This window comes from Serinus canaria, assembly GCF_022539315.1.
Source record: "Serinus canaria isolate serCan28SL12 chromosome 7 unlocalized genomic scaffold, serCan2020 HiC_scaffold_29, whole genome shotgun sequence".
Taxonomy (NCBI): domain Eukaryota; kingdom Metazoa; phylum Chordata; class Aves; order Passeriformes; family Fringillidae; genus Serinus; species Serinus canaria.
Genome location: NW_026108147.1, coordinates 3,544,039 through 3,561,795, shown reverse-complemented (window position 1 = coordinate 3,561,795; position 17,757 = coordinate 3,544,039). Strand labels below are relative to the sequence as shown.

The 17,757-nt window shown below is 48.7% G+C and overlaps 1 protein-coding gene across 1 annotated transcript; it reads right to left on the bottom strand.

The window, feature by feature from the left end:
- Positions 1-4,153: 4,153 nt before the first annotated feature.
- On the bottom strand, positions 4,154-6,957 carry ASB18 (ankyrin repeat and SOCS box containing 18). The gene is given in 5 exon segments (XM_050987542.1): positions 4,154-4,195; positions 4,297-4,404; positions 6,031-6,378; positions 6,381-6,480; positions 6,914-6,957. Coding segments are annotated over 5 exon segments (642 nt in total).
- Between the last annotated feature and the right edge of the window lie 10,800 nt (positions 6,958-17,757).

Genomic DNA, 17,757 nt, shown 5'->3' with positions numbered 1-17,757 from the left:
CCTACTGTGTTCTGTTTAGCAGGCATAATCGCATTTTTATGTGTCTCCGTATTAGAAGTTAATGTGACCTCCCGTCTTTAGCTGCTGGAAAATAATAATAATAATAGCCAAAAATGTAATAATAATAATAAAAACCTCCAAAAAAAAAAAAAAGAAAAAGAGAAAAAACGAGCCTTTTCCCAGAACATCTGCATCAAAACAAGGCTGCCAGGAAGGAAAAAAATTATTAATTTTTATTTAGGGTATATATATATATATATATATATATATATATATATAAACCCCGCCAAACTTATCAACCCCAGCCCAGAGCATCAACCCACTCGGAGCATCATCAATCATCATCATCATCATCTTCATCATCATCATCATCATCATCATCTCACCCGGAGCATCATCATCATCATCATCACCAGCACCAGCCCCACCATCCCGCCCGGATCATCCTCCCTCGGCCGCGCTCCCCCCGCCGGCGGCAGAACGGCTCGAACCGAAAGGAGAACTCCCCCTCCCCAGCCCAAAGGGCTCCGAGTCCATTTTTTTGAGGGTTTTTTTTGCCTTTAAATCTCATTTTTCGGCTGGTTTTTTTTTTGGGGGGGGGGGTGGTCCCGGCTGCCCCCGACGGCCGAGCAAAGCGCGCCCCCTGCCGGCCGCGGAGAGCCGCGCACCCACACCCCCACCCCACGCGTGTCCCCTGCTGTCCCCTTCTGTCCTCCCTGTCACTCCCTGTCCCCTCTGTCCTCCCCGTCCTCCCCTGTCTCCTCCTGTCCTCACCAGTCCTCTCTTGTGCCCCCCTGTCTCCTCGTGTCCCCTCTTCTTCTCCCTGTCCCCCTCCCCCGTCCCCTCCTGTCCTTCCTGTCCCACCCTGTCCTCCCCTGTCTCCTCCTGTCCCCACCCGTCCCCTCCTGTCCTTCCTGTCGCCTCGTGTCCCCCCTTTCCTCTCCTGTCCCCTCCTGTCACCCCCTATACCCCCAACCACCCCCTGTCCTCCCCGTCCCCCCCCTCGTCCCCTCTGTCCTACCTTCCTTCCTTTCCCCCTCCTGTTCCCCCGCTCCCCTTTTGTCGTCTCCCTGTCTCCCCTGTCCCCCCTGTCCCCCCCTGTCCCCTCTGAGGTACATTCCCGCCTCCCCCCCGGTGGATTCGGGGTTTTTGGGGATTCGGGGTTTTTGGGTGTCCTGGTGGCACTCTCTGTGTCCCCCCAGCGCACCCGGAGGTCAAAGGTGACAAAGGTGACAAAGATGAAAGGAGCAGCGACATTGAGCTTGGCTTGGTTCAGAGCAGGGTGACAGCTCGGCCAGGACGGGATTTGCCCGAATCCCCGACAATTCCCACCAAAACAAAGCCTGGACCCAACAGCCACGGCAGGGACACGCGGTTCGGGACGGGGCACAAAAGGTTGGGGACAAAAGGCGGGGCAGGGCTGGCAGCGCTCGGTGTCACCCACGGAGGGACCGGGAAACCGCGGAGGCAGCAGGTGGGAGATGGGAGAGGGGAAGGAGTTTGTAATTCCTCCTCATTTCCTCATTTCCATGCTCCAAAGAGGAAAAATGAGTTATCCATAGATATAAAAATAGAAATACTTTTAATATATATAAATACTTATATATTTATATATTTATATATAGATATGTGTGTGTGTGTTTATATGTGTATATATATAAAAATATAAATACTTTAAAATATATTTATATTTTAGTATATATTTTTATATATAGATATATATACTTATGCTTATATATATACTTATACTTTTATATATATAATTTTATTATATAAGAATATAAATAATTATAAATAATTTATATATAAACGATATATTTATATACAAATTACATAGAAAATACAAATAAAATTTATATGTAATTTATATATAAATAAATAGAAAATATTTATATATAAAATATATTTCTATATAAAATTATATAGAAAAATAGATATAATTATATATAAAGTGTATATATACTTTATATATTAAAAATACAAAAATACATTTAAATATATAAACTATATACAAAACACATATATTTTATAAATATATACATATATAAAATATAGAAAAATGTATATTTATATATAATATATAAAATAAATGCACATGTATGTGTATCTATACATATTATATAATTATATATATGTGTGTATATATATATATAATTATATATATGTGTTTATATATATAATTATATATATGTGTTATATATATGTACATGTATATATATGGGTATATATATTTATATTTATTTATATATATGTATATATAGACACAATGATATCAAATATGTATTTTTATATAAAAATATACCACATACAATTTTGTGTTTTTTTTTTTTTTTAAAAAAACCAAACCAAAGCCAAGTGTGATGCAGCACTGGCAGAATTTTGGGGAGCAGTGTGGCAGGAGGACAGCTGTTCTCCCAAGGGATGCACTGTGCACATCCTCTGGGTCTGCAGGAATTCCCCTGGGCAGTAAAGGGAAAATCCTTGCTCCTCCTGCTCCCTTTGGCCAGGTCACTGTGGGAAATAATGAAAACCCAAACTGCTCAATTTTGGGTTTTCCAGCCCCTTCCTGTGCCAGCCTGGGGACAGTGACAGCACGAGGGGTGTGGGAGAGGCTGGGAGATGCAGGGATTTGTGTCACCCTAATGCATGGAATAGCCACAACTTCTAGGTGGCTCCTACATTTAAAAAAATTGGATTTTAAATCTATTTTAGGGTCTTTATTAACGCTGCTCGGCGTTGCATCCTGCTGAAGGCTTCAACACAGCACCTCTGCTTGTGCCACTCCCAGGTGAGATCACCCCAGGGCATTTGATGCTCACCTGGGCTGGTTTGGGTCCCCTGGGCTGGTTTGGGTCCCCTGGCTGATTTGTGTCCCCAGGGCTGGTTTGGGTCCCCTGGGCTGATTTGGGTCCCCTGAGCTGATTTGGTCCCCTGAGCTGATTTGGGTCCCCTGAGCTGGTTTGGGTCCCCAGGGCTGATTTGGGTCCCCTGAGCTGGTTTGGGTCCCCTGAGCTGATTTGGGTCCCCTGAGTGATTTGGGTCCCCTGCCCTGTCCCTCCCTTCCCACACCTGAGCTGCTTTGCTGGGATCCTCTCCAATCACCATTATTCCCACCAGCTACTAATCATTTTATTACTCTTTACAATCTACTTAAAGCACAATTAGAAGGGGAAAAAATAACAAACCTATAAAAATTTCCAGCCAAAAGCACCTTTCAGTCCTGGGAAAACCAGGACAAAAATGGAGCCATCCATCCACCACGGCGAGCGGTGACCCCGACGGACACGGATGCTCCTGGATCTGCTCCTGGATCTCCTGAGGAATTGAGTCCTTGCATACTGGAATTCTCCTGTGGAACTGGGACCTTGTGGACTGGGATTCTCCTGTGAAACTGGGACCTTGTGGACTGGAATTCTCCTGTGGAACTGGGACCTCGTGGACAGGAATTCTCCTGTGGAATTGGGACCTTGTGGACTGGAATTCTCCTGTGGAACTGGGACCTTAGTGGACTGGGATTCTCCTGTGGAACTGGGACCTTGTGGACTGGAATTCTCCTGTGGAACTGGGACCTTGTGGACTGGAATTCTCCTGTGGAACTGGGACCTTGTGGACTGGGATTCTCCTGTGGAATTGGGACCTTGTGGACTGGGATTCTCCTGTGGAACTGGGACCTTGTGGACTGGGATTCTCCTGTGGGAGCACCTTGGGGGAAGCCAGCCTTGGGAGGGTGCAGCAGCATCCCAGAGAAAGCTGATGTAGAAGAGAGCCTGCCCCTGAGGGAACAGGGAAATGAAGCAGGATTGGGCTGGCAGCCTTGGCCTTTCCTTAATTTAGGGAAAAAAATCCTTTCTCCCATTCCTCAGAACACCCTGAAGGGTCTGTTTGCATTCCAGCCATCCCTCACAGCCTGTGGGGCCAGGAGCCATCCCAAATCACCCCAGAGAGGGCTGCCTGGACCTGCTGCACGTCCAAGGAGGAGCTTTTCCCAACCAAAACGAGGGATGTGGGCTCCTGCTGGGAAGTGCTCTGGCTCCAGGCTCACTTCCAGAGGCTGAGAGTGGATTTTATGGCAGGCTGGGACAGGGATGTGGGGTCTGAGGATGGTGGAGGTGAAGGGATGCAAACCTGGAGGGATCAGGTGTGGGGTGCTGCTCTAGGGAATATTCCTTTTGTTTTTCCTCCATCCAAGTGAAGTCTGGGTGGGAAGGGGGTAAAAACCACTCTGTGGGGAAAATAAACCCTAATTCTGTGGGGAAACCCCCCTCCTTGTGTGTCAAACCAGCAGAGCTGCCTCACCTGGAACACCTCCCGTGGCACGGCCTCTGCCCACTCCTGGGACACCGGGATTTGGGAGTTGAAGAGCACCTCGATGACCTCTGGCAAGGCTGCACAGGATTTCAGCACCTGTGCAGGGATGGTGGGAGCTCAGAGAGAGAGGCAGGGCCAGAGGGGACAACACCCACCTGCTGCAGCCAGGGTTTGTCCCACCCCACCCTGCTCCAGGCTGGGATAGCCCCGTGTTGGGATGGGGCAGGTGTGGGGTTTCTCCTGGAGCCTTTTGGAGCAGTGGGAAGTCCCACCCTGCTGAGGCACTTCTTCCTCTGGGTGCAGCCCCAGCTCCTTATTTACATTTTTGGCTTGTGCCTGACGAGGCAGGATAATATTTTCTTTATGGTTTGATGTAAAATCAATGGAAGGCAGAGCCACGAGGCTCTGTCTCTGATATTCCCTAGGGAAAAGCCCCTCTGAGCCCTGCTGGCTCCATCCTGCCCTTCTCCTGGGCCTTCACTTCCATCACTCCCCAGCCCCTGCCCAGACTGGGAAGCTCTCCCAAATTCTCACACCCTGCCACCTTCAGATGTCCCAAATCTCCCAACTGTCACTGTCACATTTTCTGAAAAATCCCCTGGCCAGGATTTCTCCTCCTGGGAAGCTGGGAAGCTTCAGCATCTCCATGTTTTGCTCCTTTGTACTGCAATACTTAAAGCACAATTAGAAGGGGGGGAAAACAAATAAACCTATACAAATTTCCAGCCAAAAGCACCTTTCAGTCCTGGGAAAACCAGGATTAAAATGGAGCCATCCATCCACCACGGTGAGCGGTGACCCCGACAAACACGGATGCTCCTGTGCTCCATGGATCTGCTCCATGGAGCAAATGTGATTTGGAGAATTGTTTACTCAGCATATTAATTGGTTTTTATTAATGACCAATCTCAGCCCAGCTGTGTCGGGACTCTGGTCAGTCATGGGTTTTTATTATTTGTTCTTGTTCAGCCTTCTCATGTCTCCTTTCTCTTTCTTTAGTGTAGTTTTAGTATATAATATAATGTAATGTAATATAATATGATATAGTATAAATATAATAATTTAATAAATAATATATAAAATTAATAATATAATAAAATATATAATATAATAATATAGCAAAATATATTAAATAAAATATATTATATAATAATATAATAAAATTATAATAGAATAACAATAATATAATATAAATTATATGATATAATATATTTATATTATATAATAAATATAATATAAATAGCATAATTTTAATAATATAATATATCATAATATAGTAGATCAGCCTTCTGAGAACTTGGAGTCAATTCTCATCTCCCACCTCACTCTGGGGACCCTCCCAACACCACAACAATTAATACCCACACCCAACCTTAACCCCACGTGTGCCAGGCCCTCTCTGGGCGCCATTTCAGGGCCTGCACCTTGAAGGCTGAGGGCCAAATTTTTTGGCCGCCCTTTTGAAGCCAGCCTTGCTGACGGCAAAGGGCCAAATCCTCTGGGTGCCATTTTGGGGCCAGCCTTGCTGAAGGCCAAGGGCCAAATCCTCTGGGCGCCATTTTGGGGCCAGCCTTGCTGAAGGCGAGGGCCAAATCCTCTGGGCGCCATTTTGGGGCCAGCCTTGCTGAAGGCCGAAGTCCACATCCTCTGGGCGCCATTTTGGGGCCAGCCTTGCTGAAGGCCGAGGACCAAATTTTCAGGGAGCCCTTTTGGGGCCGGTACCTTGCTGAAGGCCGAGGGCCAAATCCTCTGGGATCCGTGGTTGAGCAGCAGCTGCACGGTGAGGTGTGGCCGCAGCTCGGAGCGGGAGGCAGCGGCCTGAAGGGCCCAGCCCAGCGGGGACACGCCGTCGTTGGCTGCCCCGCAGGCCCGGTGCAAGGGCCGCCTCCAGCTCTCGTCCCGCGCCTCCACATCAGCGCCGTGATCCAGCAGTAGCTGGAAAAGCTGCAGGGAATGGTCGTCCTGGGCCGGGGCCTGCCCGCAGAGCACGCCCAGGGCCGTCTCCTGGCGCGCGTTGCGGGCGTCGACGCGGGCGCGGCGCCGCAGGTAGAGGTGGGCATGGTGGTGTGGTGGCAGAGACGGTGCCTGGCGGCCACGTGCAGGGCTGTGTCACCTCCCGCCTCGCTCGGCAGCTCCACGGCCGCCCCGTGTATCAGCAGGAGCTTGGCACACCTGCGGGAAGGGGTTTGGGGGTGGTGGGTGGTGTGGGGTGAGCCGTGAGGGATGGTGGGGTGGGAGGTGCTGTGGGGTGAGGTGTCGCAGGCATGTTTTATGAGAAATCCTTTCCTTAGGATTTTTTCTCTCCTGAGAAGCTGAGAGGCCTCAGGGTCCAAATGTAAACAATAATTATCTGCTGCTGTGGAATGTGACAGGTGAATCTTTGATTGGTCCATGTTGGTAGTTTTTATTTAATGGCCAATCACAGTCAGCTGGCTCGGACTCTCTGAGAGTTATGAGGTTTTCATTCCATTATCTTCCTTCTTTGCAAGCCTTCTGATGAAATCCTTTCTTCCATTCTTTTAGTATAGTTTTAGTATAATATATATAATAAAATAATAAATCAGCCTTCTGAAACATGGAGTCAGAGTCTTGTCTCTTCTCTCACCCTGGGACCCCTGTGAACACCACTACAGTGAGGGGGGAAGTCATGCTGGACTGGGATTTTGGGAGGGAGCAGCATGGGCTGGGCAGGGTGGCACTGTGCCCTGGTGTCCCCCACAGTGAGGGCAGCGGTGGTTTGGGCAATATCTCCCTCTGCCCTTGACCAGCGCCATGCATGGATGGTCATCCTTGACTATCCTTGACCATCCTTAAATACCTTGACCAACCTTGACCATCCCAGACTGCCCTTGGCCACCCTGACCATCCCAGACTGTCCTTAGCCATTCTTGACCATCCTGGACTGTCCTTGGTCACCCTGACCATCCCAGACTCTCCTTAGCCATCCTTGACCATCCTGGACTGTCCTTGGTCACCCTGACCATCCTGACCATCCTGGACTGTCCTTGGCCACCCTGACCATCCTTGACCATTCCAGACTGTCCTTGGCCATCCTTGACCATCCCAGACTGCCCCTGGCCACTCTGACCATCCCAGACTGTCCTTAGCCATCCTTGACCATCCTGGACTGTCCTTGGTCACCCTGACCATCCTTGACCATCCCAGACTGTCCTTGGCCATCCTTGACCATCCCAGACTGTCCTTGGCCATCCTTGACCATCCCAGACTGCCCTTGGCCATCCTTGACCATCCCAGACTGTCCTTGGCCATCCTTGACCATCCCAGACTGTCCTTGGCCACCCTGACCATCTTTGAACACCTTGACCATCCTTGACCATCCATGACCATCCTTGAACACCTTGACCATTCTCAACCATCCTTGACTGTCTTCAACTATCCTTGGCCACCCTGACCATCTTCAACCATCCTTGGCCACCTTGATCACCCTTGACCACCCTGAGTGTCCTTGACCATCCTCGACTCTCCTGACTGTCCTGGCCCATCCCTGACCATTCCTGAAGCCCCTGACCATCCTAGCCCCACTTGCTTGGATATAAAAATGGATTTTCCTCTCCCTTGGAGGGACCCCAACATGTGCTCCTGCTCCAGAGGATTGTGTTTTCACAGGATCACAGGATATCCCAAGCTGGGAGGAACCCACCAAGCTTTAACCCCCTCCTGTCTCTCTAATTTTCATCTTTTCTTTCAGCTCAGGTGTCACTGGAGCCCTGGGGGAGGGTCTGGGCTGACACAGAAGCAGCACGAGAAGTCTCAGCCTGATCCTTCCAGCAGCAGGGATGGGGAAGAAGAGGAACCTCAGGGAGGAAGGACAGCACCAGGAGATTGCTTGTTTTTCCTGGCCCAGGGGAATGCTAACATGTGTGGGGAAAATACCAATAATAAAACAAGGAGATAATGCTAATAATTCTAATAATAAACTTGACTTTTTGTGGACCTGTCTCATCTCCTCCCCAAGGATTTGTCCTTGACAGAACAGAATCTACAAACACCTCCCTGGGCTGCTTTGCCAGTGCACCTCAAGCCTGAGATACCAGGAAAAATCCCTCCAGGATCTTCTCCTGCACCTCCCAGAGGTGCCAGCCCTCACCAGAGGCTCCACCACAGATGTTCTCCTTGGGGTGTGGTTGTCTGAGAGTGGATTTAGGTGGGGTTGTGCCATTCCCAAAATCTTTGGGTCCCTACTTTCCAAATTCATTTTTTGCACGTTTTGAATCCCTTTCTTCAGGAGTGCTGTGTCTCCCTGAGGCTTTTCTGGGGCTTGCTGGCTGCTCTTGAAGGGGATCACTCAGACACTTGGTCTCTTTTACTGGTCTTGGCCATCCTTGTCAGCAGGGAATTTGTAGCCCTGATCATAATTATTCTCTTGGGACCTCTCCAGAGTAGCTCAATAATGATGTCACAGGTAGCTCTGCACCCCAAAATAACACATTCAGGGCAAACTAATGATGGTTCTGCAGGGAAAAAAGGGAAAAAAAAATATTGCTGACTTGGCTGCAAAAATGCAGCAGCCTAGCCTGAGAGAAAAATCACTTTTTGTTCTGTTTTTCTTCTTTTTTGGGGGGTAGATCATGCCTAAAGCATTCCCAGGCAAGGAGGCAGCTGTGCCTGGGCACAGACATTGCCCTGGTGTGGGTGAGAGTGCCCAGGCTGAGGATTTCCACCTGCACAGGCAGCACAGAGGGATTGTTCCTCAGCAGAGCCAGGGGCTGCACCCAGCCCGGAATCCCCACTGTGCCCTGGGCTTTTCCCTCACAGAGAATCCCACCCTGGCAGCTCAGTTCCTCTTCATCTCCTGCCAGACATCCCAAATATTCTCCTGTGGAAAGGCCATCCTTCCCAGAGGCTGCATCCCTGGAGAGCTTTTCTTTTTCTTTATCAAGTGCTGGAAGAAACCCAAGCTGCTTTACATTGGATTTTCCCCCTGGGTGCTCCTCCCTTGGCACAGAGGGAATGCTGGCAGGGAAGAGCTCTTCCAGTGAGTGGAAAAGGTGGGAGCTGGGAGGATCATTTGCCTCCTGTTTGGATATCTGGGTATCCTGTTTGGATATCAGCAGGTTCTGGGTAGATGCTCTGGTTAACCTCTAGAATCTCTGGTGATGAATTCACCAGCTCCAACACATCCCCAGCATTTCTGGCTTCCTGTATTTTCATTCACAGCCTGGCTGTTGCCACCAGACTGGACTAAAATCCCAGGAAATAAGGCCCAGCAATGGCTTGATGCTTTTTCAAAGACTCCTTTCCAATTTTCTGGGAATACTGAAAGAGCATACTGAGTTCAGCTTTCTGTTTATCTCAGCAGAAATTCGGTGGCAAAACAAAACAGTTTGTTTTCCACCCAGCCTGGTGCCTGATTTTGACTAATTTAAACTCCCTTCCAAGCCATTCCCAACTCATCTGCAGGTGATGGGTGACATCCCCTTGTTTGGGCAAGTCACTTTTTGAGGTAAAGGAAATTTGGGGTGAGTGGTGCTGGTGCTCCACCTTCTCCCTGCCCTGGGCTCCTGGATCAAAAGGAATGGGAAAAAATTATTTGGGATTGATTTTTTTTTTTGGTTTTTTCACCCATTAGAGAGTCAGGGCAGGATGTGCCCATTGCCCTCCTTATGGCTCCCACTGGCTGGGATGAAAACCACCCAGGCTGGGAAAGTGGGATTTGTTAGGAATGGGATGTGAAGAACAACCAGCAGGAGGAGCAGGAGCCTGGGGCAGCAAGGAAATTCCCAAAGTCCCAAAAACCCTCTCAGGCCTCAGTTTCCTTAAGGAAAAACCTCCTGTTTGTTTTCCCTGCCATCCCCGAGGTTTCTCTGTGACAACCCTCATTTTGTCACCTCTCAGAGGGCAGGGCCAGCCCTGGGGCTGCTTCTGGGCTCTCCATTTCTCTGTCAGGAGCTGTTCTTGCCCAGCTTCCCAAAGCCATGGCTCCAAACGCTCTGAGTGCTGTGTTTAGCAAGGCTGAACGGAGCAGAGGATGAGGTTTAGCACTAGATGATGCTAAATGCTGGCTTTTCACATCCCTGGGCTCTTTTCCCCTTGCAGTGCCACAGCCACAGGGCAGAGTGCCCAGGATGATGCTGGAACAGCCAGAGGGTGGCTCCTCTGGGTCAGTCCCCACCTCCCTGGCATTTGGGAGCCTTGTCTTGACCTTTTTAGGCTCCTGCCTTCCTGCTCAGCTCCTGTTTCCTGCTCATTCCTCCCATTCCTGTCCCTGGTGCTTGTTCCCCATCCCAGTGCTCCTCGCGCGGAGCCCCTGAGCTCCTGCACGGACTCATCCCACCTTTCATCCCCCACCCCTCACCTCTGGGGGCTTGGAGGAGCTGGAGAACTCTGCCTCCAGCTCCCAGGGTGGGGGAAAGGCTCAGAGAAGGGAATGGCTCAGCTGGAAGAGGGGGTGACACCTGCTTGTCCCATCCCTTGCCTTCCCAGAGCTCTTTCCTTACGTGCCAGGCTGGAGAAGGGAAATTCCTCTCCAGGCAGGCTCTCCCTGGCCACGAGGGGAGCCTGGGACGTCCAGGGAGATCTGGAGGAGGGCTCTGCAGATGTTCAGCATCCCTTCCTGCCCTGATGGGAGGCAGGAGCTGTGTCCTGCATCCCTGCCAGGCCCACGCCCGCTCTCCCCTCCCCTCCCCGCCGCCGAGGCTCTTCCTCTCCCCCTCAATTATTTTTATTTTATTTTTTTTTTTCGGGGTGCCAATAAAGGCAGGCTCCTTTAATCATCCCCAGCTTTAAGAGGGAAAAGGGAGAGCGCCAGGGAGAGAGTGCAGTGAATTTAGAGACTCATCTTACCCCACCATGTTAATTATCTCGGCTGTAAAAAAGAGGTCAAGGAGAGGAACTCTACTAAATAGGCCGACGTTGGCATGAACAGCTCCTAAAGTGAAGAAGGTAAGACTGAACTTTACTGGAACTTTTTTTTTTCCATCTCTTCAAAAAGCTCCTAGATTAAAGCTCTGATATCCTTTTTGTTGAAATCTCATGGATTCTGAAGCTCAAATGGCTGGAAGGAAGCCCAGATAATTTTTTTTTATCCCAGTCACTGAGAGGCTCAAAGGTTTTAAGTCCTGCCCCCATGGTGAATTGCCGAGTATATGGGAATACAGAAGAACCTGGCACATAGGTGTTCTGGCCATTGTTATCGAGAGGGAGAAAAATAAAATAGCTCTCTATGTAGGTCAATGACCTGCTCTTTGTTGTCAGTAAAAAATTAAGGATGACCTAAAATCTACTACTCGACGAAAAAAATAATAAAATAAAAAGAAAGGAGGCGAGGTAAAGTAGTCTCCCCCTAATCAAAGAGGAAATGTTTGTGTTACCCAAAGCTTGACCTCCTCAGTCTCTAACTTTAGCAAAGTCTTTGCTATTGAAAAAGCAGTGGTCGAAACCTCAAACCCTGTCTGAAATGTCTATTAATTTTTGATCTTTCAAGGGAGTTGGCTCAGTTATTGTAGAAGCCCCCGTAGCGCCGGGCGCCGTAGTTAAGGGGCTCGCAGCATTTCCATGATAAAGCCCCAATATTCCAGGCCTTACAACTCAGCTGTTGCCACCTCAGGGCTGTCTGATCCCCTTGGTGGCTGTGCTGGCTCTCCTGCCATCCCTCTCTGCCTTCCAAGGGAATGGAACACGCAAATCAGTGGGAGCAGATCCGTTTTTTAACGCATATATAGAAAACAGTATTTTTTTTCCCAAGCTTGGTAGCAAAGACCTCTGTGGTCCAGGAGATCCTCTGCACGCCCTGGGGTGGTTTGGTGGCTCCATCTCTTCAGGGGGAGAAGCCTAAAATCAGGGAAGCACTGGGGGTTGAGGATGAGGGTGATGGTGGAAAGGGAGCTCAGGTGAAGGAATTAAAGCCAGAGCTGCCTGCAACTCCCATCCCGCTCCTTCCAGCCCTCACGGCACCAAGGATGCCTTGGATTCATCCCTAGATTTTTTTTGGCTGAACCAGGAGTTGATTAATAGCTGATTTTTGGACATCTTGCAGAGACTCTTAGTGATGAGCAAGGATCACACCTTCCCTTCTCCAGAACCCTCTCCCTGTCCATGGTATGTTGGAACCTCGCTTTCACCACCTGCTTCCAGGTAATTTTGCCTGCCTGGAGGGCAGAGGATGGAAGCCAGGCTGGCTTTTCAGGGAAGCTGGCAGGTGATGGAATTCACTGTGGCCCTGAGCAGTTTCATCAGGATAATATCAAGTGGCTGAGCTCTTTATAAAAAAACAAAAGGAAAATATCCTGATTCCGTGTGTCTAGCTATCCAGGCACCTAAAGTCCTACAGAAACATATTTTTCTGTGTTTTTCCACATTTTTCCAGGCATTTTTTATGCTCATCTGTGTGATGCTGATGCAGGGTGGGATGTGGGTGCACATGGAGGAGCTCAGCCCTGCCTGTGACCCAAGGGTGATCCCTACGTGGCCTGTGTGGGATAAATCCATAAATCCCATAAATCCATCCTGAGCATCTCCTGGGGAAGTGTGTTGGCTCTGGGCTGCAGGACACGCTGATTTTGGGAGAAATAGTCAGGAAAGAGGGGGAGGGAAAGGCTGAGGCTGGGCTGTCCATAGGAAGAAGACTTAGGCTGTGCAATGTGCCTGGCACCAAAATGCCCTTTTTATTTTTGTCTCTGCCGTGGCAGTGGGGAGATGTGGGAGCGTGTGGGAAACCTCACCGTGGATCATGGCATCTTTTCTGCTTCATGGCATCTTTTCTGCTTCATGGCATCTTTTTTGCTTCCCACAGGCAGAGCTCCTGGGCTGTGTGCACAGGGGATGCATAGAGAGGTTATCAGGAAATGCCAGAACAGTTTGGGTTGGAAGGTTTGGGTGGAAGAGGTTTTACAGCGACTTCTGTGAGCCAGGGAGAAGTTTGAGAAGAGGATCCATGTTTGATAAGGGGATCCATGTTTGTTAAAGGGATCCATGTTTGATAAGGGGATCCATGTTTGATAAGAGGATCCATGTTTGATAAGGAGATCCATGTTTGATAAGGGGATCCATGTTTGATAAGGGGATCCATGTTTGATAGGAGGATCCATGTTTGATAGGAGGATCCATGTTTACCCCTGAAAGAATTTCCTACCAAGGTCATTGACATAAAAACCAAGAAAGAAAGAAGGATAAATAAGAGAATAAATAAGAGAAACCTGCAACTGTCTATTCCAATAATTGTGGCATTCACATTCTCTGATAAATCCCTTCATCCAGGGTTTTTCTCCTGGGAAGCTGAGAAGCCTCAGAGAAAAGGAAAACAATTCTTATCTCCTTTGCTTCTCCTGTGCTGTGCTCATGTGGAATGTGTTTGGAGATTGTTCACCCACAGGTGATTGTTCCATTGCATTCTGTGGGAGTTGTTTTGGCTCTTTGGCCAATCAGGGCTCTGTGGAGAGTCATGAGCTTCATTATTATCATTTTAGCATTCTGTAAGTGTCCTTTCTGTGTTCTTTAGTATAAGATATATTCTTTAATATAATATAGTATTATAAAGCAATAAATCAGCCTTCTGAGAGCATGGAGTCAGATTCATCATTCCTGCCTTTGTCGGGATAGTCCCCACAAACACAATAAATAATCACTTTGCTTGTCTCTTCTAACCCATGAGTAAAGTGTAAACTTCTGAGCTTTGTAAGAATGTATAAAAAGCATGCATGCTAAAATAAAACCAGTTTGGAGCCTTCTGGAAATGGAGCGTTGTAGCTGCATTTCTCTCCACAGAGAAAAGCAAGGCACAACTTCCCAAGGACATTGCTGGGATTCGCATTCTCTGAACCTCAGAGAAAGGAAAAAACTATTCTTATCTCATTGTTCACAAGTGGAGTGCATGGTGGAAGATTGTTTTCCTGAGGACAATTGGTGATTGGATTCTGGTGTGAGTGTTTTGATTCATTGGCCAATTGTGTGTGTCGGGACTGGGCTGACAGACACGAGATTTTGGGCAGTGGAGCTGAGTTGGGTGCTTGTGCAGATTCAGTTTAGATGCAATGGAATATAGTATAGCATGATACAGTCTAATAAAGTAATTAATTAGCCTTTTAATAATGAAATAATTAATTATCCTTCTGATATCAACCGAGTCAGATGCATCACTTCTCCCCCTCATTGGGGTTGCCTGCTTTACTACAGAGTGTCTCCACCTGTCTACATCTCAACTACGACAGGAGGGACCCCAAAGCCAAACCCATCCCACCCCATGCCAGGGCAGGGACACCTCCCAGCACCCCAGGCTGCTCCCAGCCCCATCCCAGCCCCATCCCAGCCCCATCCCAGCCCCATCCCATCCCCATCCCAGCCCCATCCCATCCCCATCCCAGCCCCACCCCAGCCCCATCCCAGCCCCATCCCATCCCCATCCCATCCCCATCCCAGCCCCACCCCAGCCCCATCCCATCCCCATCCCAGCCCCACCCCATCCCCATCCCATCCCCATCCCATCCCCATCCCAGCCCCACCCCAGCCCCATCCCATCCCCATCCCATCCCCATCCCATCCCCATCCCAGCCCCATCCCAGCCCCATCCCAGCCCCATCCCAGCCCCACCCCAGCCCCATCCCAGCCCCACCCCAGCCCCAGCCGCGGGTGCCCTCCTTACTGCAAACTTCAAAACCAAGTGATTTTTCTCCAGCAGGGATGCCCCTGCACACACCAGAGCCCCCAAAAGCTGAAGTGAGCCCCTGTAGCCTCACCCTCATGGATCTCCAGCACCTTCTCCCTGCAGAGCACTCCTGAACAAAACTGAACAAACCATTCAGCATTTCCCTTCCCCACATCAAGGGGGTCTGTTAATAACAGCTTTCATTCCTGCTCCAGCTCCCCATTCCTGGGAAAACTCATTCCTGGCACAGGGAGGGCACAGCACACGGCAGCAGCAGAAGGGTTTGCATTCCCAGGTGCTGCTGCCACGGAACTCAGCCCTCACTCTGGAGACACCTCCTGGCTCCACAGCCCCACGAGGCTGTGGTGAAACACCCAGATCTGCAGAGCCCCTGGCACCACCACCCAGATTTACAGCTGGCCCCTGGCAGCAGGCATGGCATCATTGTCATTATTATCATTATTATTATCATTATTATCATTATTGTCATTATTATTATCATTATTATTATCATTATTACTATCATTGTCATTATTATCATTATTATCATTATTATTCATGATTATCATCATTGTCATTATTATTATCATTATTAGTCATCATTGTCAGTATTATCATATTGTCATTATATCATTATATTATAATGTCATTATTATTATCATTATTATTATCATTGTCATTATTATCATCATTGTCATTATTATTATCATGTCATTATTATCATTGTCATTATTATTATCACTGTCATTATTATCATCATGTCATTATTATCATTATCATTAGTATTATCATTATTATCATAATTGTCATTATTATTATCATTATTATCATTATCATCATTGTCATTATTATTATCATTATTATTATCATCATTGTCATTATTATTATCACTGTCATTATTATCATCATTGTCATTATTATCATCATTATTATTATCACTATTATCATTATTATTATTATTTTTGCAGGGTCATTTCCAGCCTGGAGCAGGATCCTGCAGCACTGCCTCCTGCAGAGGGGCTGATTTAAACCCTGCACCCCCTCCCACCCCCCAGAGAGCTCAGACGCTGTCCCTGTGCTGGCCGTGTCCCCCCAGCCCCCCGTGGCTGTGGCAGGAGGGGTGTCCCTGTCCCCACTGCCCCAAACCTACCCTGGAGCCAGCTGAGGGGGCTCTCCTGCCTGGGGGTCCCTCCTCCCCCCTGGAGCACCATCCCTGTCTGGGCAGAGCGAGGTGTGAGCCTCAATGGCAGCCAGGTGCCACCGTGCCAAGGGCCACCCTGTCCCCAGCCTGTCCCCAGCCTGTCCCCAGCCTGTCCCCAGCCTGTCCCCAGCACGTTTATATTTGCAGCTCTCCGTGTGACAGCACTGCCCAGCTGTGTGGCTGTGCTCTGTCCCTGTCCTGTCCCTGTCATGCCTGTAACCCCCCCCCCCCCAAAATCCTTTTATAGCTGCTGCTGCTGCTGCTGCTGAGCTCCTCTTTGGAAGCTGCTGCCTGGTGAAATATCGACTTGTCCCCAGGCTGCATTGATTTTGTGCAGTTTTTATTGGAAATTGGATGATGTTTAAGCATTTCCCTTTAACAGCTCTATATAACACGGAAAGGGCTCGTGCTACAGTTGGTTTGTAGTGGCTCATCTTTGTCTGATGTAAATAATTCAATAAACCCCTCTCCAAACTCTTCCCAATTAGAACTGCACAGTTTTCCTTTCTTTCCCCCCCTTTCCCCCATCGATTACAGGAATAATAATTTTAAAAATTGCTCTTAGCTTAAGTAAAAATGCAATTTCTCCCCACCTCCCTGCTGAAGAGCTGGTAATTATCCCCTGGGAATTCAGTCCTGGGGCACATTCTCTTGGAAAGGAGGAGCCCTCCCAGTTATTTACCCCCTGAGTTATGTGCTCATGGAATGTCACCTGGGTGCCAGCCTGGAAATCCAGCTGGGGCTGACCCTCACCACGTGTCCCCCACCCAGTCTCAGGGTTAGAGGCTCCTTGTAGGGTCCATAATGCGGGATTTCCTGCTGGGATGGGAGACTCCAGATCTGTGATTGGTGTGGCAGCCCCCCCCCTCACAGACTGCCACCAGAAAGGGTTCTGGGGAGGGCTACAGGGTGAGGACACAGCGCTGGGCATTGCAGGACTCAGATCCCAGCTCTTCCCCCAACTCGTGGAACTGAAGCAGGTTCATCCATTCCCAGCTGGAATTCTGTCAGAACCCAGGACATTCCTCTGGAGGGCTCCAGACCCTGGCAGGGGGCTCAGAGACCTTGGCACAGAGTCAAAACCACCTGTGCCTTGGATTTTAGTCATGGAAACAATTCCCAACTTTGTGTGAGGAGTTACAAACCACAAGAGTTTGAGTAGAATGATGGTGAATTTGTCACAGGGTGAAAAAGTAGAATTTTGGGGATTTAGAATGGGGGTTCAAGAGATAAGATGGAGGGATCTGGGCATGTCCTGTCCTTCTCCTTCTCCTTCTTGTCCCCCATCTTCTGCTGTGATGGTGACACCTCTGGATTGGTTTAGGGTACAGACAGACTGTCTAACATAAGTAATAAGTATTAGAAAATTATTGTAAATAAAGCACAGGTAGTTCTTAGTATAAAAAGCCAACACCACCCCAAGGTGGTCAGTGTGCCTCACCCAGACCTGCTGGACAGAGCTCAGCAGGGAGAGAAAGAATGTCACAAATTAGAGAAAATAAACAACCTTGAGAAGCAGAACTGAGGAATCTCAGCTTCTTCGAGCGTGGGGCTGGGAAAAAAGAGACTTTAATACCTCTTTAATCCCATTTCAGCAACACCAAACCCGAGAGAATTCCAGCACTGCCACCGCTGTGGGAGGTGCAAA